The sequence below is a fragment of the Ixodes scapularis genome, unplaced genomic scaffold (genome assembly GCF_016920785.2).
Source record: "Ixodes scapularis isolate PalLabHiFi unplaced genomic scaffold, ASM1692078v2 PGA_scaffold9__187_contigs__length_104089568, whole genome shotgun sequence".
Lineage (NCBI taxonomy): Eukaryota > Metazoa > Arthropoda > Arachnida > Ixodida > Ixodidae > Ixodes > Ixodes scapularis.
Genome location: NW_024609884.1, coordinates 45,298,891 through 45,323,565, shown reverse-complemented (window position 1 = coordinate 45,323,565; position 24,675 = coordinate 45,298,891). Strand labels below are relative to the sequence as shown.

The following is a 24,675-nucleotide window of genomic DNA, read 5'->3' as shown; positions in this document are numbered from 1 at the left end:
TTATCACAATAAAAAAAGCTGGTGCGTCTACTTTCCCGCGCAACACTCGGAGAGACAATCGCCGGAACTTACAGACGCAGCTCAGCGAATGACGATGCCGAAACATATGTTTAGAGAAAAAAACGCAGTCTGAGTTGTGACATTAAGCAATGCAAAACGTCACGCTTGCATTGCTTAATGTCACAACTCAGACTGTGTTTTTTGGTCTAAACATATGTTTCGGCATCGTCATTCGCCGAGCTGCCACCGTAGGTTGCGGTCATAGGCTCTCCGAGTGATGTGCGGGAAAGTAGACGCACGGGCTTTTCTTAGAGTGCACGTAATCGACGAAATGTTACATGAGGTTGTTTTACATTTCTCATGAAAAAAAAAAAAAAGCGACGATTGACTGACTTACGCTCATTACAATAGTACCAGAAAGGTCAGTCGTTCAAGCGCAAGCAGCGAAGCTGGTTCTGATTGAACACTGGCGAGCGCTATGCATCCGCAGCTGGGGCGATTTATCAGACGGCACTCCGCCACGGCGTCGTGCCCGCCCTGACTGTAACAACATCACACGAGCAGTGTTTACCTAGCCGCGGAAATTATCGATGGGAACAACGTTAAATCATCATTCCCGTTTGTTTTTGGACATTGCACGAAGACCGAGCGATAATTACGGTAAACGAACCAATGCTAATGGTCGGGCAATCTTACTCCATTATCGGGGATACGAACAGGCCATTTTTGTTTTTGTATATTCACGAAGGCACGCCACATTTAAAGATTCTTTTTCTTTTATTTGCAAACTCCGTTTGGCGGTGACGAGGACCTTGCCCACGGGCGGCAACATATTCGAGCGCTAATGTCTACACAGGTTAAACTCAATGACGGCGAAAGTTCCTTATAGACTATTGTCGCGTGAATGCCTACGTCAATGAACACACGCGGCTGCGTTTTAACCACGAGTCGGTTCATCTCGGTTAATTGACAGTCGTCTCTCTCGGCAAGAGAACGGGGCTATCCCAGCTCCCCCGAACGCTCTCCCCTGTTTTAACACGTTTAGCGGTCCAGTTCCCGAGTTCAAGGATGAGAGATGTGGCTCCCCCACCTTTGTGTGAAGGGAGGGGTAGGCTAGAGAGGGCGCTTTGTAGCTCATACCGCTGGGGAGGGAGGAAAGGAGAAAGAGGGGGGGGGGGGGGGAGGAGGGCAGCTGACACGCGCGTTGTTCTACAAGCGGGGATCCGCGGGGACGAATGTGTGCGGGGAGCGAGGCGGGAGGGGGTCCAGGTGCAGGATTTCATTGAGCGGTGTTCTTTCTGTCGGCCAGGTGGTGGTGGTGGCGGTTATGTGAAGGATGAGACGGGCTCCACCGCTGCCGTTCCACAGTTACCCGTTACTCGCTGGGCCGCTCAGGTCCGGGCGCCATCGGGCTGGTTTTTTGTAAACGTTTATTAGTTTGCCGGTTGGAGTATAGGCGGGTTTCTTGTGTAGGTCCGATAGCCTGTTACTTTCGCGCCGGCTTGTCGTCGTATAAGTTTAATAAACGTCACATTTCTCGTGCTTTTCGTTATACATAGCATTTTTTTTTAGATGAGGTTAACGTCAAAGAGGACATCATATTGTGGGCTAATTGTCACGATAAGTTGGCTAATTAAGTCAAATATGTTGATTAACTTTTTAATTAGTTAAAATAAACATGGTTCCAATTAGAAACTTGCTGAGCATCATCGAAAACTACTAAATCAGTTAATTTTAGAAAGCCTCGCAGCACGGTGGAGCGCAAACGTTATTACTCGTGCAGCAGGTTCAAGGCTACCGGTGCGACAAGGCGCCCGCGCGATTTTTCCATCTCTTATCATCGGCGTTTTCTGACCTAGCGCACTAAAGCGCTTTGCCCTTGCTCAGTGTTTTTTAAAAATTACTGATTTAGTGGTTTTCGACTACGCTCAGCAAGTTTCTAATTGGAACCATACGTTTATTTTAACCAATTGAAACGTTTATTAACGAATCTTAGTTAATTATTTAACTTATCATGACGGTTATTTCCCTATGTTATCTCCTTATCGCCGTATGACTCACCTGCACCTACTGCATCAGTGTATAACTTTCAAAGCTGCTTAAGAACAACTGTGAAGCTTAAAAAAACCTGTACAAGGAAGATATAGTAAGGGTGCAGGCGAGCTGGTGAATATTAGCCATGGTGAATCAACCTGAGACTGGGATAGAAGAGAAACATCAAAACGTAGAAGGGACAGAAAATAGAGAGGGCAATGTCTAAAACTCGGCCAACTCGTTTATTTTGTCCACCTTTTTGAATAATCGCAAACCCAAGGTCATCCCAACCAACCTTGAGTTTAAGACTATATAAAGAGGTGGACTAAATAAGCAAGTTGGCTGAGTTTGAGATGTCGTCCTGTCTGTTTTCTGTTCCTTTTACGTTTTGTTGTTTCTCTTCTACCCTAGACTCAAGTTCATTCAACATATACAAGGAAGTCGCGGGCATTCCTAGTGTACACAACATTTAAATATTGCGTGCTGAGTTCTGTGCTTTCATACAACGCTGTCGATCGCGCGTCGGGCATGCTGAAGCGGTGTAATGCCGCAAGCCGCGCGAGCGTTCACCTCGGAGACCAGGGACGTTTTGCCTGACTGACCAGCAATGGAAAGGTTAATACCCGTTTATACACAAAACGAAACTTTCCAGGAAGTCTCAGCCAGGGTGTCGACGTTTTGCTGCGAAGAAGCTGCTTCGTAGCTTCGGTCTGCCGTCTGAAATTTTCCACGAGGATTTATGATCTGGCTCTTTCTATTCGCCTCTGCAAACTCCTGTTCTTTCATCCGTAAATTTAATTTCATGCAAGGCGTTGAAGTTGTTTTAAGAAGTACGGACATCGATTTTTACAGAACCTTTACATGGCAGAGTGTCTATAATTATTAACTTAAGTAATATATACACGCCTGATGTATAATGGACCAACGATTGAAAACTTTTTTTGTTTTGTTTGGAGGACAGGGTTTGTTTATTCAGCGCCACAATAAACTATTTTCTCTTTGTTTTCTGCTTATAAAGCTTACGCTTCGTTACTGTCATTCAGCACAATCGCAAAATCCCAAAGTACCTCCCCCTTTTTCATCCGTGTCGTCTTCACGTAAGGCCCTCTCACACTGAGGCAACAGTTGGACAACTCTATCCGGCAACACGGGGAAGTCGTGTTGCCGGCGACCCTGTCACATCGAGGCAACAACAACAGTCGGGCAACATGTTGCTGCCGCCCGGCAACCGTGTTGCCCGATCTGTTGTTCGACAACCCTGTCACGCTGCGCTGACGGCGGGGGCAACACGGGGAACACTCCGCCATCTTGATTGCTACCTTCGTTTGCGTGCGGTGCGGAATCGCCGCAAATGTGACTCTACAAAGTGCTAGTGCGTTCGAAGGGCCGGGAATTACCACGGTGTGACATCAAACAGTGACTGTGATTTGAAAACTTGACACGGGGAGTATTTTCCGCTCTTTATTTTATCGAAATGTTCTTCATTCGCTGATTAAGCAGATAGCCCTAACCGAGGAAAGTGGCATCGCTGAAATATGTTCGGGATTTACGCCACCGTATGAAGTGTTTCTGTCCGGTTCTTTCATGCAATTCTTATTTCTACTGTAAAATTGAGTTAGCACCGGCAGTACCCCAAAGCGTCTTTTGTAGCGTGGTGTTGAGCTGAACTGACAGTGCTTCAAAACTGCGACACCGACACGATCGGCCTTCATTACAATCGGTGGAATGAATATTTTTCAGCGCTGTCTACTTGCCTACCGCCTGCTATATGATCGCTTCATTCCCCCAAAACGTCCTGGGTATTTTTAAAACAAATCAGGTGTCTGGTAGCGGCTGTTTCCAAGTTCCAAGAATCAACAATCATGATCAGAGTGGTCGTTTTATGCTTCGATTTTTTAATCTTTGGTTTTCTGGATCATTTTTATTATACTTTATTAGCGGGTGAGTAGGCACGCCATTTTATTTCACTATCAGTAATGTGAGCTGGTCTCTCGGCAGTTCTAGTTTCAAAACCAGTCTTCACGACCGTAACTGAGACCATTTCGAAAATCGCTTTCCGTAACTACGCAGCCAAAACATATATCGAAAATATTTTAGCTGCAGGCCAGCCCTAATTATTGTTAAATAACGTTTTCCAAGCCTTTATTTGAGTAAGACTTTATTGATAGGGGACTAGCTCTACCATCGAAGCTATCTTTGTGGTCCTGTTGCCGGCCCGAAATTCGCTCAGCCAGCGATCAGGGCAACACACGTTGTCCAACACAAGTTGCTGCTGTTTTTGTTGCCGAAAGCTGTCATACCGAGGCAACATTTTAGTTGTCGTCCATGTTGTCGTGCTGTTGCCGCGATGTGACAGGTTTGTCGGACAACACGGGGAGCGAGCAACAAGTTACTCGACTGTTGGACAACGTATTGTGTTGATGTTGCTGTCGTGTTGCCTCAGTGTGACAGGGCCTTTAAAGAAAAATATAGACCAAATATGAGAAGAAACGAAACTCGTTAGAATTATAAAAAGGCTTGAAACAACGCTTGAAATATTCGGACTCAGTCACTCAAACATATCTCTTCCCGCAAAGTCTACGAAACGAATGTAAACGAGCGATTTGGCCTTGTGCCTTGCCGACAGTGCCTTCAAAGTGTGACAGGTGCCGAAATGTAGGAAACATTACCGGTCGTTGTCGCAGATTTTAGTCTGACAATCGTCGGCTCCACGAGTTTTCTGGGGCCCCTCCGGTTCCACGTAGAGATCGAAGGTCTGTTCAACTTTCTGTCGCCCTAATATGCTCCTGACGTTTCACAGACGAGTCAGGATTGTCAGTTCATTATTTTCGGAATTATCAACTTGAGAGTCGTTTGCAGGATCACGGCACGAGCGCTCATTCGATGGAGCCATTCATTCGAGTGAAGTGCTCGCTCTCGCAATTTCGGGGACTCTGAATATGCGATGAACGTGTCCTGAAACACTTCAGGCAGCTGTGCTTGGACGCTTCCATAACCGACCTTCAATTGTTGTTTTCTTTTGTTTCACACATCTCACCTCATCACTTGGGTGACAGCGCAGGTGATTCTACAATGTTCTTTGGGCGTTGACGAGCCTTTGTGTAGAGGCTCGTCAACTTCCACGTCAGCGGCTGGACAGACATATTGGTAAGACAAAGGAAGACAACCAATGGCGGCTGTTTTCTGGCGTGCCCTGAAGCCGTCTATAGACCCCTTTCTTTGCAAACGCCACCACGCGGTGCTCCAGTGTTTGACGTCCCAGAGAACTTCCGGTGTACAAGAATAACGAACAAAGCCCACCTTAACGCCGCTGCTTGAAACGTCGACGAAACATTTAACCTCGAATTCTCCAGGCGATTGCCAAAAAGAACCAAGAAGCACGAGATTTGTTCAAACTTTTCGAGTAATCTTGTATACCAATTTGTCTCCTCCAAGACGTTAAATCGTACAGCCGAAGGCCCTCACTAAACGTCCAAATTGTTTGTCCGTGTAGCATTTATGCTTTCTAGCTCTGGTGACATAAGCAAACTCCACAGGCTTGCAAAGACGGAGTAACCGGAAGTCGCTTGGGACGGAAGCGGCGGTTTATGTTCGTAAAAAGCCAAAGGTTCACTGGCCACCCCAGCTGAGCACGTTGCTGCTGGAAGTTAGCTGACGGCTAACTTTCTTTCTTGATTTTGCAGCCCGTGCCCGGGAGGGCGGAAGAGGAAAAAGGCATTTCTGCCTGAACACCCTCTCCGCCCGTCACAGCTGAACAGCATTCTTTAAAGAGATAATAACAAATACTACAGAAGGAAAACCTAACAGTATACAAAAATGTTGTCGCACAATAGAAGCTTAAGAACACGCGATTCAGAAATATTGAGACAAAATTAGGCACTTGTAACACTCACGCTGTCATAGTCAATAACACAGTAGGTACGTATGCTTCTTTTTAAAACAAGACATGAAATCATTCATATGATGTATACACACTAACATAAAATAAAGTATCAAGAGAAAATAAATAGATTTTACGCGAACGAGTGAACACACCAGTTATTAAAATCAATACTGTTAGATATTCGAAACTACTTGACTTAATCTTTAAATTGTACAAAACAGTTAAAATAATTGCATTCTGTTCCCAAAGTATAAGAAGACCGGTTATCTGGTAGTCGAGTTTCTGTTTACCATAGTTTCTTCTGGATCGAGGCATCCGCCATTTAGTCTGCCGGAGAGAGTAACCGCGATCGTTCCGAGTTTCAACAAATTCAATATAGAAACTATTTTTGTCTAGGAATTGTGCAAGTTTAAATTAATAAACTTGATCTGATTTTGGCGTGCTATGTAAGGTGTAATGCTTCTCGCAGTCAAAGTCCTGCAGGTTTCCAGAGTAATTAGCATACATACGTAGAATCCTTTTTTGTTTTTTGTAGTACTCATAAGCTGATGATAGTTTGCAATGGTCGAAGTACTCCGTACCAAGGTGGCATATGAAAGATGAGAAGAGAACCATGAGTGATAAAGGCACTTATTTCGCCAGAGCGGTATTAAATTTGTTCTTCTGTACACGCACCCAAGAGAGCTTGATAGCTGTGTTCTGATATGCCTAACATGTGTGTTTCATGTTAGTTCTTCGTGAAACCAAACCCCCCAAAATGGCTTTTCTGTTACTTGTTCTAAAATTATATTATTAAATTTAATAGTGGCGGCGTCGTTATCACGTTTATTAATAGGCCTAAATATTACATATTTGGTTTTAGACTCATTCAGTGGCAGATTATTTGATATTACCCACTGGGACAAATTCACCAACTATCTGTTTGTTATGTCTTCGAGAGGATGCTTAGTCTTTCCAGTAAAGAAAACGTTAGTGTATTCTGCATACATGACAATGTTCGCACTATTCGTTTCACATCCTCATGATTGCAGTTCTTCGTATACTATAAGTGAACTTTCTCTTTGAGTATGGTGAGGAAGGCGAGCTAGACTGGTGGACTATAGTGAATACATAGCCACCGACAAGATGAGAACGTGAGGGAGGAGTCTCGGTTGTCCCGCCTCGAGCGCGAGCTTTCTACCTTCGATAATGCTTCGGCGTCGTGTGAGCCTCAAGTGTGCAAGCAAGTCCAAAGCACGTAGGAAAGCAACTAGCGCTTGCTGAAGGCCGGGCGTCAGGAACAGACGCGCTGCTGTTCTCATCTTGTTAGTGACTCCCCTCAGTGACTCCCCTTACGAAAGTGTGCCCTCTGTTGGAAACTGTAGAATCTCTGCACAATGGTGGACCATAGCCTCCTCTATACTCATAAAGCCTGGCCGTTCGACGACGGAGCCATAGAGTGCCCGGTCGCAGATTTGAAGCGCGAGAATCTGGTAGCACAGAGCATTTCTCGGGGAACCTGGACGTCAGCGCACAGCTTTTGCAGCGGCGAGGACCCGAAACATGGTTTTCGAACCTGACGAGAAAAGAAGCGGAAGCGCGAGGAACGTGAGGAGCACGAGCGAACATTCCATCGCTCGGGAGAAGTGTGTTTCGGCGTGTCGCCGCAGCGGGGCGCCAGCCACGTGGCTCTCTTGTCCGCTGTCTGCCGCTCTAACTTCTCAATTTCGACGGCCGCTTCTAGTGGCGATCTGCCAGGCTTTGTTAGTACTACAGTGTTCTAGAGGGGGTTGTAGTGGCAAGAGCGGCGGCCGCTTTGTGAAGATTTTGCGCGTAGACGACACCATGGCGCTGCTGTTCTGTGCCCTAGGAGCGCGCCCCCGTCAGCCCCATCATCAGCGCTGTTCGGCGCTTACTACTGTGGTTTGACTGGAGCTTTTCGCGGTGCCAAACAACTGCTAATGTTGTTCTATATACTCTGTTTCACCTTATGATGTACCGCAGGAAAGGCTACAAGCGCGAGCTCTTTGCACTGGGGCACATCTCGGCGGCACACGCTCTCGTGAATTAAGAGCAGCTGCCAACGCTATGAGATCGCGCTTCTAGCCTTCGCTGCGGTACAACATAAGGTTAAACGAAGTATAGTACATTGTAGTTCTGCCTTTGGACTAATGCCTCTAGAGTGTGTGCTATCCTCTACTTGAAATATTCCCGTGTTTTGAGGGAGATTATTTAATTAATATCGACTCCCCCCCCCAGTACTGACACATCGTTCAGCAACGCTATCACTTGGGCTGCAGGCTTAATAGCTGCGAAAGAAGTTCTACGGTGCTACATTTAGGAGCAGCGTACCGCGTCACCCTCGTCGTCTTCTTCGTTCATCGCACACGTGCCATTAATTCTCCTAGGGCACAGAACTCCAGCGCTACTCGCGGTATCTACATCGACCGTCTTCACGCGCTTCATTGTAAGCGGGCGCCGCTCTTGCCACTACACCCTCTAGAACAGTGTAGTTAGTACAGAGGAGGCCATGGGTGGACACGACTGCGAGCTTCTTGCGTTCGATTGCGCCCCGGCTGCCTCGTGCAGCGGAACCACAAGTCATAGCAACCCGCTCGCGCTACTTGCACGGTCCGCGGTGTCGGTTGTCCAACCATCGTGCAGCAAATCAGATGTTTTTTTTTTGTTTTTTTCAATTGGCACGTGACTTTTGTAGCGGTCTAAAGGGTGCTTCAATGTTCGTCTGTTTATTTCGATGCCATTCTTTGCAGCACCCGATGACGATGGCGCACGTTCCGAAGGAAAATATAAAAAAATAGCAGGAAACAAAACGTCACAGTAGATGTGCACAGTCAATGCTAGAAGCTTGTACCGAAAAACGCCCTTTCCCGCGCTCCGTAGAAAAAAAAAAAGCATCGTAACGAAAATGGTTTGATGTCGTCACCATCAGTCAGGCGCACAAAAAGCACCATAGAAAATACTCGAGGCAATAAATGAACTTCGTTTCAGACTCCAGATTAAATATACTTCAGCCATCTTGGTGCTTGTGAGTTATCCGAACCTTTAGCTTATAGGGATGGTGAACCGAACATTTCAGCGGCGCACTATCTTTTCACGAGTCAGCATCCCCTGGTGTGCGTGAGCACACGTAACTAAATCGTCGTCATCATATTCCCCATTCACGCTTAATAAGCTCGAATGGGGGATATGATGACGTCTTGTTGCGTGTGCTCGCGTACACCGGCGGCTGCTGACTCATGGAAAGATAGTGCGCCGCTTATTATAGACACTGAAATGTTCGGTGCCCTATAAATTACAAGAAACGTTTTTCCCCTATAAATCACAAGAAACGCTTTTCCCTCCTTCAGAGATGTCAAAACAGTTCGCGACAAAGCACAGAAACATTGCCCGAGCCTCCTCGCACCCTGTCCAAACCTGAGGAGGTCACAATATTGAATCGTTTCCAATTGCGCGCTCTCAGCAGCAGGCAGTGAAAGGATAGCACCCACAAGACAATCAGGAATAAAGTGCCGACACTTCAAACGCAGGTTGTTTAGTGGTTCTCCTAACTACCATCTATAAGTTCTCTGGCTATTTGGCGTTTTCAATGAAAACACGACGTATCGTAAGAACACACGCACCGATGAAATCAATAGACTAAACTAACGTCAACCACTAATTCTTCCATTTGATTCAGTTGTAATCCCCCCACCCCCTCCATACCAGCTCATTTCGTTCCAAGCTCCTTCGCCTATATTTCCACGTGACCGCACAACCCGCATCGCCGCCGAATCCCTACCTCCCATCATCTCGTCAAGACAGAACCAAAACGGCGGCCGCACGTATGTACCTCCGGCGGGTGGTCAGAGTCTTCCGGCGGCGTTATGGAGAGACAAGACTCGCAACTGGCGCGGGCATCGAGTGCCCTGGGCGCATTGTCTACGTGGCGAACGGCAGTCGCTCCGTGGTTCCGGCGCATCCAGCTCACGGAAACCGAGGCTGCGCGCTTATCGGCCTGCTGCTGCCTATAGCCGAGGCCCGACGCTCTTTGCTGGTGCTGCAGCAGCGGCGGCGGATTTGGACGGGGCAGCTCTGCAGCAGCGGGATCGGCCCGGCGTGGTGGCCCCCTCGCGCAGGAGAAGCGTATACGACTGTATTGACTTTCGGATCGAATGCGGGGTTATCTGTGAGCACTCGGGCCGTGCGATCGTTTTCCGGAAGCATTTGCCGAAGGGGAACTGGTAACAAAGAAGCGGGCGAGCGCTATAGCCGGCGGGCCGGCAGGCCGGGCAAATCGTAAAGCAGTCAGTGTTACGCCGCGCTCCCGGTCTTCCTAATAAGCTCCGGCCACACTTTCGGGAGCCTTTATAATCAATGCGAAGCCGCTGGGGCTCGCGTTGCCCGAGGCCCGCCTTGGACGCTGGGCCCTGCCGAGCGGTGGCCTCCTCCTGTTGCCGCCCGACTATACTATGTGACGCGCCTCGAGGTTTCCAGACTGTTTCAAATATACCCGTTCCCCTGTATACTAATTATGCATTACCTGGTACACTAGGGCACACCCTGGTAACGGTGAAAATTGTACGAATGTGAAATCGACTGCCCGAAAAGCACAGGGAACCGTCGTTTTCGTAGTCGCAAGCAAACAATTTCTGTAAAATCGTCTGGAAATCAATTAAAAAAAAAAAGATTAAAAAAAAAACATCTAAGATTTCTATCTACAAACCATTCAAAAAACGAGTAATGATCAGCTTAGATCCGCTCCTATATTTTCAGACACCTAGAAGAACATTATGAGACTATAATGATCTACTATAGTTTTACAGATTTTCACTCACCAAAATGTGTAATGTGATGGGCAATGTCATTATCACTTACGAAACTGTGTAAGACATCCTAGGATTCAGGTTTTCGAATTCTAGAAAAAAAAAAGAATCTTAAACTCATGTAATGCCCAATATTTTTATATAGTTATGTTTAAAAATGTGCAAAACGATGCTTGAAAAAAAAATAGACATTTTTACAAAATTCGGTGTCTGCATCAACGTTTTTATAACTGCTTTACAACTGCCTAAAATATATAATCAATGCGCGACATACCGGGACTGTGCCTTTTAAATAATTTATGCTAGTTTTTTTGTTTCGGTAGCGTAGAGAAAACTTTACGTGTAGTTTGACCTAGTGCGGCACAGCCAGTAGTGGAAGTGGGAACGCGCGTTTTTATAATTTTTGTGTGTTCATTGCTTTTGTGAGGCACAGGGACACTCTCTTGCGCTCTTAAAGATGGTTGTGATCATGCAATTTACTGTGAGGATGGACGCTCAGCTTTGTGATGGTATGAGCTACACCACACAAAATCAATATAGCTCAATGGCTCTCGCCGTGTTTTTTTGTTTTTTTTAGGACTTGAACGAGGCGCGGGCAATACTCGATTGCCGCGACCAATAGCACGATTGCACCAAAACTGAGCAGCGGAGCTGGCGTAATCGTGCCAGTTTGAAGCAGAGAGTTTCTATTCTGGTTCAGCCAAATAGACTAGAAACTGCCCTATGCCAAACAACGACACCGTTTTTAAACATTGACAGTGAATGTTCGGAAATTTGGATGTACAAAATTCACGTTATCCATCATGTCTCGCTCGCCGCAAAATCGCGTCGACGCAGTCAGTCCGTGAGTTGGACAATCCGGGAAACCGAACATAGATCGTATGCGCGCAGCTTTTCTTTTCGTTCGGCGCAGCGAACTGCGGACGGTCCTTACCGGTGCGCCGAAGCGCAGCAACAAGCGAGTGGCTTCGCTGCAACCAAAATGACCCTGCCCGGGAGCTAATGATCGCGCGGTGGGCTCGTTCCTTGCTTTGGCTTCGATCACTCGGCAAATGAGCCGCCGGTTCGAGGCTCCAGATGAGTGCGGTCCGCGTATCATACCCGATGCCGACACGTACAAATGCAGTCGCTTAGGCCTCCCTTCGCGTGTGAGAAAGGAGGCGCTTGGCTCCACACACCCCAAGCAGGTATGGGGCGCGCGCTTTCGAACGGCCCGAACGGTGGAAGAGGGGGGAGGGGGGGGGGGGGGGGGGCGACAAAACGTGCGCCTGGTTCGACGGCGAAGGGGGCGGGCAACGGCGGCGGTGGCGGCGGCGGCGTCCCAGGCGTCGCTGCACCGCTGGAATCGTTCTCCGTCACCTTGGCGTGACTTCGGAAACGGACGCGAATTATTTATAGGCCGAAGTCACGCAAACTGTTGTTAGGGGATTGGATTGGCGGGAAGCGGACGGATGAGAGCGCTCCTTTTTCTTTCTTCTCGATCACAGATTTGACTGCATTATTAAGAGGATGCGGAAATACCCCCCCCCCCCCCTTTCCCTCCCCTTTCCCCTGGGTCCCGTAACTCCCGGGAGGATCGCGAACTAAAATGTCTCCAGGGCCGTCGAAAGAACGTATAGCCATTTCGATTACTGGTGGGTCCTCGTGATTGTCGCGCCAACATGTCGCGTCGACGCTTGATGGATGCTGACTGGGTTTGTGAGTGGCATACGCTCGCTTTAAAGGTGGACTTGTTTCTCTGCATTGTTTCTTCGCTGGAGTTTTCCCGGGCCCTTTCGTCGGCCTCTACAGATTGGAGCGTGCAATTTGAGCACGAATTGCCGAGGAAGAGGCGATAGCGCGCGACGACGCGCGTCCCGAGTCCAGGCGACAGCGACATCCTCCTCTGCCATCTGGGAGTTCTCCCTTCGGGTTTGTTTCGTGCCGCTGACGAACGTCTCTGACTGGGGCGATCGATTTTAACGAGGTTATTTTAGCTAAAACGAGCATCGCGCCGCCGGAGACGCGCCAGCGACAAGCAGGCTGGAGAGAAGCGGGCGAGCATCGCCGCGAAAGTATGTTTCCGACATCTCACGCTTCCACACTCGCGAGACGGGAGAGCGCGGTGTTGAAAATGCGAGAGCTCGGTCACCCCGGCGGCAATGACTTTTTAGCGGGGTGTCGTCCCCGGTTAGAATTTCGTATCTCTTGGAATTAGGTTTTCTCTTCTCTCGTTTTTTTTTTGTTCATTTGTTCCTTCGCGTTACTTTTGAATTTGATCCGCCCCGTTCCTGTAACGTGTTTCGTATGTATAGCTATATCACGATGGGCGCCCCGTCAGACGAGTTCTTTCGCTTTGTTTCTCGCGTCTGTTGATTGGAAGTTGGGAAAGAGCGAATCCTTCATACTTTCTCGCTTTTACAGCTGAGCATATGCAGCAAATCATTGGTACATAAAAAAGGCTCATATATATACATATATTTTGTGTGTGTGTGTGTGTTAAAGTCTGCGCGCAATGAAAGGTACTGATGTGTGGGGCCTTCTGGAAATCGATGCTCCTGAGCTTATGTGATATATTCAGTGCCATCTGAGAGGTAATGTTTTCTGCGACCCAAATCTAAAATAGTGCAAATTTATAATAAAACCATGGTTATTTGTGAGCTCAGATGGTGCTCGTCGACCTGATGTTCACTTGAGCATGGCAGAAGTCCCGCGGGCGTGTATAAGGTTGGACAACAAAGAGAACGTCTTTCGCCCAATGCGTGCCAGAAAATATGACGTTAGAACATGTTAATTATAGTGAATACTTTCTTTCGCCCTGTTCTTTTACCTACACGGTAAGATCAAAGAGGCCTGTCCGCCTACTTTCCCACAGAGCACTAGGAGAGTTCGTCATGCAGCTTATAGTGAAGGTTGCTTGAGGAATGAAAAACCCAAGAAAAAAACGTTTCGAGGTAAGTATTAGTCCCCAGGGTGACTCTGAGTGTGACTGGAGCATGAGAAACGATATGATTAGTGACTCTAGCCCAGAGCCGTTTAACAATAGCGCGGTGCTTACTAACGTTTATGCTGCTAGCATAACTCTTTCAACGGCGAATCAATGACTGAACAAATCGAGTATGAGATTGTTCCCTCTTTTTACCCCTTTCTAGCACGAACCAGCATTTATAAGGCGTTCTAAGCATAACGACAGCTTTTGTCTGTGTGCATGTTCGCCCGGGAATGGTTCAGGTTTTGATCAGGATCCACCAACACCTAAAAGCAAACGTGTATTCACGGAGAGCTTTGACTTTTGACGAGGCGACAAATCGTGCCCATGGGTTCCGCGTTACGATTTCTCGTCGTTTTAATTAGGGAACCGTTATGATCTCATAGACGAAGACATTTGATAATGATGGAAGAGGGCAGCCGTACGTTCAGTTTAGCCTAAGCTTCATGGAAATAACAAAATAAAATATAAAAAATCAAAGCGTTTTTTAGTGCTTTTTTTTAAATAAAATACATTCTATATGGCAGATAAGCCGTCCAAGAATCTAAAGCATAATAGAAAATCACTCCCTACTGCAGAGAAGCAAGTAGTATCAAGCAATCTCGGGGTTTACGTGCTGAACAAAGGAAGATCATCTGACACGGCTCAGCAAAGGAGTGAGGATTTGTTTATATATACTACTAAGGAATCGTATGATGTCGAAATTAAATTTAAGTAACGAGGCGCCTTCTCTATGATAACAATTCGTGGAATTGCGGGCACCTCGTCCGGAAGTAGAACACGTCAACGTCGGATGTGTGGTAGAAAGAGGAGATAGCACAGCACAAACTTAAACATTTAACCGCTCAAACGTCAGCACAGTGGCTGCTGCCTTGCGCGCGAGGCAGCAGCCACTCTGCTGATGACACGCGTCGAGCAAAAGCCGCCGGGCGATATTAGTCGATTTTTCGCAGCATATTCGCCCGACGGAGTCCAGCCTTAACAATGTCTGGAGCTCAGCACGTGGCCTGCGCTTTGCACACTCACGCGATCTGGCGGCGAATTGAAAGGTGAAGGGTGGAAAGCTCTTTGGTAGTGTTCTTTAGCGATTGTTTTTGCGTGGTGAGAAAAACTGTCGCGTGTTTCGTATGTTTGAACGTCAAGAAATAAATCTGAGGGGTATTTACCGCAAGTCCGCAACTCGTTGCACAGCCCGTTTAAGAGAAACACTGATATAAAAAAAAAAAAAAAAACATTTTAAAGGGCTTATTTGGGACACGTATATTTTTTTTTTAAACTTTTCTCCCACGGGGGGAAATACAAACTACGCAATATTTACGCCGTTAGACGCATTTTACGCGCAGGCAGCCCGACCTAGGCCCCGTCTAGGAACGTCGTGAAATAAGCTCCATTTCTAGGCTCTCATTGGTTGGAGAGACAATTGACGTGTGGATTGTTCGCTGTAAAAGTGTCTTTCCATGCCGTAATACTATTTTTAACCGCAATATTTTTAGGTTTCAGAAACAAGTAACCTAAATAGAGTCATTCTTGTATTCAAAAGTATCCCAAGATTGATTGCCTTTTTCGCATTGTGTGAATTAATAACAACATCGGTGTGGGATGGTAGTTTTGTGGTGCACCCGGCGCTTTAATTGTACGTCATGGCGCTCAATCACCTTGCTCGCGGATGCCATGCAAATAATAATAATAAAAAAAAAACAAGAACAGAAAAGCTGGAATGACTGCCTATTTAATTTGTAGCCTTCTTTTAGTCCTCTCAGTCGCTTTTCACCGCAAATCGACGAACGCTGACATACGCTAGATTGGACCGCGGCTCGTTCATGATGGAACGCTAGAACGCCACTTTCATGGTCGCGTTTTATGAGCGTTGCAGAAGTTTTTAACAGGGGCGGAATAGCAGACGGACGAGGACGAAAACAGACGCCGACTCGCAGCTTTCGTGACGCGTCTTACGAGCATTGCAGACGACGATACACGGTGGAGAAATAGCAGAAGATGCGGGGGGCTGCCACGCGTCAGCTCGCATGACTGGCAGGTTGGGTCAGACGCCAGAATAGACGCACCGATGTCGAGAAAGGGAGACACCAGGATTTCCGACCGTATTCGGCCGAGCAGTCTAGCCAATCCAGAAGTAATCGGCAAGGTCACTGATGTATGGGCGGGGTTTAGAGCGGGCCGTAAACTCCAGCTAAATTGCATGTACCGGCCTAAACATGGAGCGAAATTTTCTTCTTCCCAGAGAAATAATAAAAAAAAAAAACGTGTCCCATAAATCTGCCTAATTTCCTATCTTTTCATTTCAGTGTTTTTTTAAGAGTTTAAATGAGCCTGTCACAGGTTGAAAACCCCTAATTTATAAAATCAGAAATCCAGCTAGGGTGCGAGTAGACACCCTAATAATAAAGTGCTGAAAATCCTAGCAGAATCCCAGAGGTAAATGTTTATTGGCAACAAGTTTATAGGCAACAAGCGGCACGTACACTAGTCACATGCACGCAAACAACAAATACAGACGCAACACGGCACGCACGAAATCAGAAACACGACCCTGTTGACTGGTCCCCCGCCTTATACAAGCCATTCTAAAAATCGTCATCTGCGTGCTACCACCTTTTTCTACTGAACTGTCGAAGGCGTTCTAAGTATGCGTAGTAATTCAAACTCCCGAGAAATACCAGACGCCGCGCATCCGTCCACAAACTTGTGACTCGGTATTTTTTGCCCAGGTTTTTTAAACGCTGAAAAAGTGTGTTCTCGACAGTCGAAAGACACTCGTTGCACCTGTGACTGCTTCAGCTATTCATATGGTGTTTTTTCTCATCGGTGTTTTATATAAAGCGTAACTACTTCCAGCTTCAAGAAACGTATTTCTTAGCAAAAAACAAAACAAAAAAACATTCGTATCAGATATAATAATTTCACGTAGTCGCTAAAACGACCTCGGCAAAAGCTGCGCCCCCGCACTGCACTGCAGCACCTTTTCTTACACTATTCTTTCCATCCTTCAACAAAGGAAGGGTGTCCAAGGGAACATAACCGTACCTTACAGTTATAAGAGATGTCATACTCGAAAAAGGGTGCTCGAAGGATGTAGTCATGGGTGTAAGCCTCTGAAACACGCTTTTCACACCTAAGAGGGGAAAAATACGATAATAACTGGCGCCCTGAAGGTAGTCTCTAAAAGCGAGTATTTTCGGAGTGCGCAGAAAAGCCAGATTTTGTGTCGCGTATGGCGAACCTGTTGAGTTCGCACACAAACCGCAGCTGCGAAGGAGTCCGATATCGTGGCGAAATCGACACGCCGAGCAGGCCGTACGCCGATGACCAGCGGCCGCCCAGTCGGAGTCTGGACGCAGTTAGCATTTCCGGCCAGTGGCCGACAGCTGCGCCTGGGCGCTTAGCGCCGTCGTTCCGACACGATCGTAACCGGGCTGTAATGAAGCGGGCCTTAAACGCGCTGGAGCGTCTCTATCCGGCAGCCGGTCGCTGGGCGCGCTGGACCCGGGACGCGCGCGGGCCGCGTGAGCGGGCGACGCGCCAGAAGCACGCGCAACACAAGCAAAACGGTCGCTATATTGAAGTCTCGTAATTACGTGCTCACGGCCGACCGGTAATTATTGCGAGAGGTTGGTGACGCACGGGTCACGTGACGCGGACCGCGTCCAATGGCGGTGGGCACGGTCGCTATTGCGGGCAACCCGCGGACCGCTTTTTTGTTATCCGTCGCGACATGCGACGGATAACTCGCGGCGCGGCCGAGCCGCACTGACGGCTGCTGCGGACCAGGCTGCTCGATAGGCCACGTCACGTACGACGCTTCATTCCCTAATGGCTGAGCGTCCGGCATGCGAGGCCCCGTGCCATGCTCGGACGGACATCGGCTTCCGGCCGCTGCGCGCCAACCGTCCGGGGACTTAAGTTAGCTACCTGCATATTTTTTCCCTAGTCGCAGAGAGCGTCTCTCTAGCCACAGGCACCGCATCTCAAAAAGTCCATCAGGTGCACTCCTTCGCAGTGCGCCCCCCCCCCCCCCCCAAAAAAAAAAAAAAAAAAATGTTTTTTTTTTTGTTGAGCCATTTCGCTGGTTTCTCTACGAATTCATAACCCACGAGAGTTACCATTTTTTGTGACGGAAAGGGTACAGTCCTTTCGGTCACAAAACGGCCGACATTATCAATTCCTAGCGATGAAGTCTGTGTCCGGTGAAAGAGGTAAGTCGCCGCTGTATATTAAAATCTCGCAGCGTGCGACGGGTTAGAACATGAAGCAGCCGAACGAGGGCCTGGACACACGTACTAGGAGGCGCGATAGAGAAGGACTGATGGCCAGTTTCCCCCTTCATGGTTTTATATGTTAGTTTTCATGAGCTATTCGTACTTGCTGCCCCTGTAAATATGGGGTGAACCCGTCAACACAGTTGTTCACTTTCCGGACTCGGAATCATTCTCCTGTCTCAAAGGTATGGGGCCACTATAATTTTATTTAATTTTTGAATTTAGCGCCATAACAAAGACACCGGTGAGTTTGTGCAGGGATGCTCGTACGTATAGTTTTTACTAGCTTCGTTCGATGTACCTGCACCTGGTGCACCGGTGCAGAAAAGTGTTGGGCAGTGAACTTCCGGTATGCGTATTGAGAGATACGACCGGAAGTACACCGCCCTACACTTTTCTGCACCAGTGCAGGAGGTGCAAGTAAATTGAACAAAGCTAGGATATGTATTCTTGTCAAACTGCGTTTGAGAGCAACCATGCAGGGGAGCAGAGAAACTAATTGTGTTGTTATTGACTTAAAGGGGCCATGGAATGAATTTTTCAACTTCCCTTTTCTTAGCTTTCCTCCTCAACTCAAAAGGGAAATGAGAAATCACGCGGTCGTGACGTGCTTAGGCATGGGTACGATTATTCCAAGCTTCCACCGTCCTTTTTCAGCACACCGTGGAGCTTTCTGTTCTCAAGTGATGACAAATGCCGTCGCGGTACTCATTGGCCTCGAACGCGGATCCAAATATTCGTCGACGGATTGATTGTTGACGAGCGCATATGTCCGTGTGACGCAGTGCTCGTGTTCATTGCATGAGCTGGGGTAGGCTGAATTGCTTTGGGCACCGCGGATTTATCACAGTCAAAAGGCGGAAAGCTTTCGAAAGAGAGGAGATACGAAATGGTAGGTTATATTTTCGAGTTTTCGTACCGAAAAGAGGCTTTTGACTTTCTACCCTCCTTCGTTTGGCCCGCTAAACGATATGCGATTAGTAAGATTGCAATATAAAATTATCATCCCAGCCCAAAATTTATTTTATGGGCCCTTTAAAATAAAAGTACACAGCGCGCGCACAAAAAAAAAAGAGAGACAAACACAAATGAAAAGGAGTAGACAAAGAAAGAAACTTTACTTCTTTTCAATTGTCTTCGTCGTCTATTCACACGTTATGTAATTTCATCTTCAGCATAAACCAACTCGCCCACATCGATACTTTGTTACTTGACGAACGTTTAAATAAGCCAACCAATATACGGAGGGAAATTACGTCTGTGTGGTTTCACCGTTAATGATCACTTCGACGTGATTTATACAGATGCATACAAAAGGTCTAAAACGCAGAATCGCCTGTCAAAGATAACCACGCTCGCCGCTCTTGAAGGTGTTCATAATTTCTGCAACCACAAGAAAGATTAATTTTTCATATCTAGTTGGGAAATTTCCTCGCTATTACTTTTTAATCAATCATTTTTTATTTTCCAAACTGAACCCCTGAGGTGTACCTCAGTCGACGTGGCTGACAAAAAGGTTAGTTTCACAGTTTTATACATTTGCAAGGATTAAGAAATTGTGCTTTGTGTTCCTAGTTGTATGCGCGGCTTTCGTAGTGCGTACACGTAACAATTTTTTTTTGTAAGGTTGACAAGGAGTTAGAATCGTATCTTCTGGTAAAGCCAGAACAACCTGCGAGTGGCGTATGGGCGAGCCTCACTACAGGTACATTCTGAATGGATCTACTTTCAGAAATGCCTTTCCGTGTGCTTTTTTGTCATGACTCTCGAAGTGATCTTCCTTCAATCGGCTCTACCACTGACGAGGGCGAGTGGTATCACGGTCCAATGACAGTGCAGTTTCAGCGGCAAAACTCATCAACAAATTTGGCACTGAAACTGCATTACCATTAAACCACAATACCTCTCACCGTGATCGGTGTTCCGAGTTGATAGCGCAGCCATTTCGGAGATTGACAAAGGTGTAATTATGCACGGCGCGCAAGTGTTACAACGTTCGTGCTTTGTGCATCGGAACGCTAATGAAAGGGTAACAGAGAGAACAAGCAGGGGATGCGCCATGACGGGGCGCATTCCCTGCGGGCAGGCGCACGTCGTCACTGGTTAAAGTCGGGGAGGAACAAAATCACGTGAGCGCATTTAGAGGGTAAACAAATCCACGAGGTGCGCAAGGAGAAGACCAACTTTCACGCCTTATAATAGAATTACAAGTTGAAGATATTGCTTCGATTCCAGAAGATACTATCTGCGCGGCGGTATTAAAGGGGTAGGGAAACGTAATTCCAGCGCTCATTTTCTAGCTTATATGTGTTGCATGTTGCCCACCCTGAACTCTAAAAAACCCCTCTTTGGTTGGAAGGCGCAAGAAAACCACATTTAAAGCTAATGAAACGATCTTTCAATGTTCACCTGTTGGATGCCTGTGAATCTTAGTTGGGAGGTAATTTAGCAAGGTTGGGAATCTTGCTACCTAGTCATCACGTAGCAGGAACCGTTACGTAGCCGCACTAAACATCAGAGCAGCGCCGCTCTTTGGGAGTGCGTTCAACTGTTTTAAGTTACCTCGGCCTGAACGCGATTGCGAAGCCTTTGCCCGTGCCAACGTTGGCTCGCGCGCTTCGCCCCTTTGCTGAGGAAGCCAACGAGATGCCATGATGGACTTATTGAGGAATGTCGCAGAGTTGTTCCTGTGACTTTGCTCTACAATTCGAAGCCGTTCTGCGCTTTTTGACGTCGAGATGCCGCCGCGTTTCTGCATGACTGAGAACTGTGGTAACGAGTTGGTCAACAGCGATATGCTAATTTCACCTTGAATTTTCTATATATGACTTGCACACTGCTGCTGCGACTGCTGTAGCGCCGAAAAGGGGAATGGAGCCTCGTCAGGTAGCTTCGGCAACCTTTTGCTCCTCCCTCCCCGACATTTCATATGTCAAATAAACTTCAATTCAATTCAACACGTTTCCGAACGACGAGAAACTTCGTGCTATGTGGATCCGGCTCGCACGAACGTCGTTTCCCACGTGGGTTCTGACGCCTGCTGCTCGCTTTCCGAAATGAATACAGAGAGGGCGGTGTCGGTGTCCTCATCCTCACTTGTGCCGTTCAAGTGTATGTTCCCGGGAAAATCGTCCTGAAGCGCCATTGGAGTGAGCCACGCGAACATGACGCGCTCGACTGATCTCACACGTGAATCGCTCGTCACCCCACGGGTACTTCGAACGGCTCGGTTGTAACACGGTGACGCTGTTGACGCCACCACAACGCTAACAACACCACCAACGGCAAAGCTCATAACCACGCCAGCCTTGCTACGTCACAAATGCAAGGACCTTTTTTTTTTTTGCCGGATATTTTATGACGCATCGGTGCCCTCCGTTCGCTTCTCTTCGAGCGCTTACTAGAGTGAACCGTTTGGAACGAAAAATAGAGCCAGTTGTTCAAAATGCAAACCTGCAATTATCATTTGCGGTTATAAACAGTCATGATTGACTCATTTGGGACCGAAATTTGAATATTTCGATATTCGTTTCCGTACCCCTTCCAGCACGACGTTTCATGGTGTTGGTGTGCCATTGTTGACTGTAGTCGTACAATGTTAGACTGAACTCCTTGTTCCAGAAAAAAAAAATGCCGTCCACGAAAGAAAGGTATACGGGTATAAATTGCTGGAGACGAGGAGGAAGATGAGACCACGCGGGGACGTCGGAACACCGAGCTCTGGTTGGGATGATTAGTGGGTGGTATACACGCAAAGCTAGCTGCCTTTGTCTTTACTAAATCTTCAAGCCCGTTCGAAAGCCGAACTCCGGCGTCTGGTGTTCGAACGCGTGCGAACAGTGCAGTGGAGACAAAGGCAGTCAGCTTGGCGTCCACCCGCTAATCATTATAACCCGAGCTCGGTGTTCCAACGTCCCCGCACGCTCTCGTCTCCTCCTCTCCCTCAGTTTCTACCCGTATTGTCCCCGGCATCTTAAGAAACTCATGGCCACGCGTGTTGTTTCGTGTTTTTGTTCCTCGGCGTTCTTATGTTGTAATAGAGCAATCGAATTGTTTACGGAGCAGGAATAAAATGCTCGGGAATCGCAAGAACTCGCGTTTCTCACGCTCTCAGTGACTCTGGCAAACAAAAACGCGTGCTGAACAACGACAAAAGGCATTTATTCATTTGCTATAGGAAGTATTCACTGGCGGCCACAGCTGTGTGCGCGACTGCTGAGCGCGTGCTGATGGCGAGATTCCACAGTTCTTTTGTAACGTGCATTCTGCACCCTCAAGATTGCCGGTCTTAGCAGCCCATTAATGTGAGCTCGTTCTGACCATGCGCTCTAGACAGCACCCACAAATATGGCGCCCAGTGAATAGTCCTTATAGCTTTCTCTCATAGACCACAGTGTTTGGCTCTGCGCGTGCCGCTTTTGTCGAACGTGCTGCGTTCGACAATCGAACGCCTGAACATCTCACGCGTACTCTCCAGGAGGTCTTACGATATGTGGACAGCTAAAACAAGCCTTCTGATTCTCCGCAGCAGGCAATACACTCCACATAATGAGACAAGACCTTCTCTTGAGAACGTCACCTACCGGCTGTAGCGGCCCAGTGCCCACCATAGGGGCATATTGAGGGATAATTTCCAGTTGCATGTTTGGCCCAAAAATCTTATCTTCGCTGAAATGAGCCGCATAGAGGTTATTGATAACGATGTTCCGAACTCCACTTTGTCTTTCATGTAGCTCTTACGGAGTGATGCTTCAACCTTATATGCTGCTAAGTAAAGTTCAGGGGTTTGGGAATGAACGCGACGCGTTTCTTGCGCTGCTCATGACTACAAAATACACACGAATCCCGCCAATGGCTGGGATTGATTACGAGTCGAATGGTTGCATACAGGAAAACAGTATAAACTTGCGTATTTTCAAAACGTATTACTGCAATATAGATTTACAACCACAAACCACACACAACGCAGGAGAGGCTCACGCAATGTTTCTCTTAACTGAGTTGTGTGGGAGACTAGATATGCAGGCACTTGATGGTCCACACAACAGACTAGCCGGCAGATCATCTTCATGCAGGTACACACATTAGCCTTGCACATAGACAACCAACTAGCCCTCCAGATCATCTCAAGGCAGGTCCACACATTAGCCTCACATGTGCCGCCTCCGCCCACCCAAACATTCATCCCCACCTCCCGTCGGTAGTTACGGGGCGTTACATCTAGCGTCTTTTATATATATCGTTACTCTCTCAAGAGAATTCTTTTTGAATATATTTAGCAGCTGATTATTTGTTCGAAAGTTTAGGATCGACCCCCGTGGGGTTATTTTAAAATAGTGAGTAAACAGTAAGCGACAGTTTTTTTTTTCTTTACAAGTCATGAAATCTTAACGCTTCAAAATTACAAATAAACTGAGCACTTTGAACATTTGTCCTACACTTTGAGTATTCGGGCTTGATCTGTAGTACTGTATAGTGTTTCCATCTTATTTCAAAAGAATGTACGAATTGCCATAACGCGAGTTACCAGTATAATAAGATCATAAGTCATGCACACGTGACCAAATGCGGCATCATCAGGCTACGTCAGAACTGCACATTACAGTTCAAATACGGAGTGGGAGATGTCTCGCAAACGAAACGAAGGTAATCTTATAAAGAAGCGTAATCCATGCTGGCCGATTCCGTATCAATTTGGTAAGTTTACAGCTTCTCGCGTCTTATATTATGTTCGAAACGAACGCAACGAATACGAAACGGTACAAGGCGAAGTATTACCGCCTCGCGCCCGTCGCCGTGCGAAGGCAAAAACGCAACAGGAGGCATCGCCTCCTGGGGAATGAAACGAGACCTGTTGCGTCTTTCCCGCGCTGCACACCTGGGTCATGCACGCGGAGTGCCGCGAATATCGAACGGATCAAAATACACGAGTATTGACACGCGTGTCGGGGCCTTTGAAAGCGCCTTTCGAAGCGTGGCACGGAAGCGGGAACTTGTGGCGCCCACACGCTGCCCGGGCTCCGTCCGCCTTGAGGGAGAGCGCCGACACCCTGTTGCTCTCACGTGCATCGCAGGACTCTAGCGTCGGCTCGCCAGCCTCAGGTGGGCACGGGCACTGTTCCTTTCCGGATCGGGAAAGCAACATTGCTGGATGCCGTGGGAAACGAGGCGCTGTCGCGGGCCGGTCACGCGCGCTCGACTAGGGGCTGGCGTTCGGCCCCGTGTGCTTCGAACGGGCCCGGGTACTCACCGTAGGCTGGGACGGCATCTCCGCCGCGGCTGGGCGAGCTCGGCTGCGGGCTGGGCACCGGTGAGGCCTCGGTCGGACTGGACGGCTCGCGGTACCAGCGGGGACCGCCGCCGGAGTGGTGGTTCACCACCGGGTACTTGACTTTCTTGACCAGGAAGGAACGTGGCATCTTGCTATCTGTTCGAGCTCGTGGGGGCTCGTGCGCGCCGGGTTTGCTGGCTCGTCTTCCTCGTCGTCGATTCCCCGTGGCGTCTATTAACTTTCGCTCTTCATTTTTCCCAGCCCAGCGCAGTGGTCTCGAGCGCAACAACTACCCCATGGTTGCCAGGCGAACGGAGCGCAGTCCCGCCAATGCCGGCGCCAGTGCTGCCACCGCGGCTGGGTCTCTGTGCGCGCGCGCGAGCAGGAGCGCGCGCAACTGGTACTGCGCCTGCGCACTGGGCGAATGTGCACGCGTCACGGCG

The 24,675-nt window shown here is 47.9% G+C and overlaps 1 protein-coding gene across 1 annotated transcript in view; it reads right to left on the bottom strand.

Moving 5' to 3' along the window:
* The window catches only part of LOC8037108 (transcriptional repressor scratch 2), a 46,507-nt gene extending 22,127 nt beyond the window's left edge, over positions 1-24,380 (bottom strand). The window contains exon 1 of the mRNA XM_040498894.2: positions 24,212-24,380. Within this exon, the coding sequence (XP_040354828.1) occupies positions 24,212-24,380 (169 nt within the window). The remainder of the gene's footprint in view (positions 1-24,211) is intronic.
* Between the last annotated feature and the right edge of the window lie 295 nt (positions 24,381-24,675).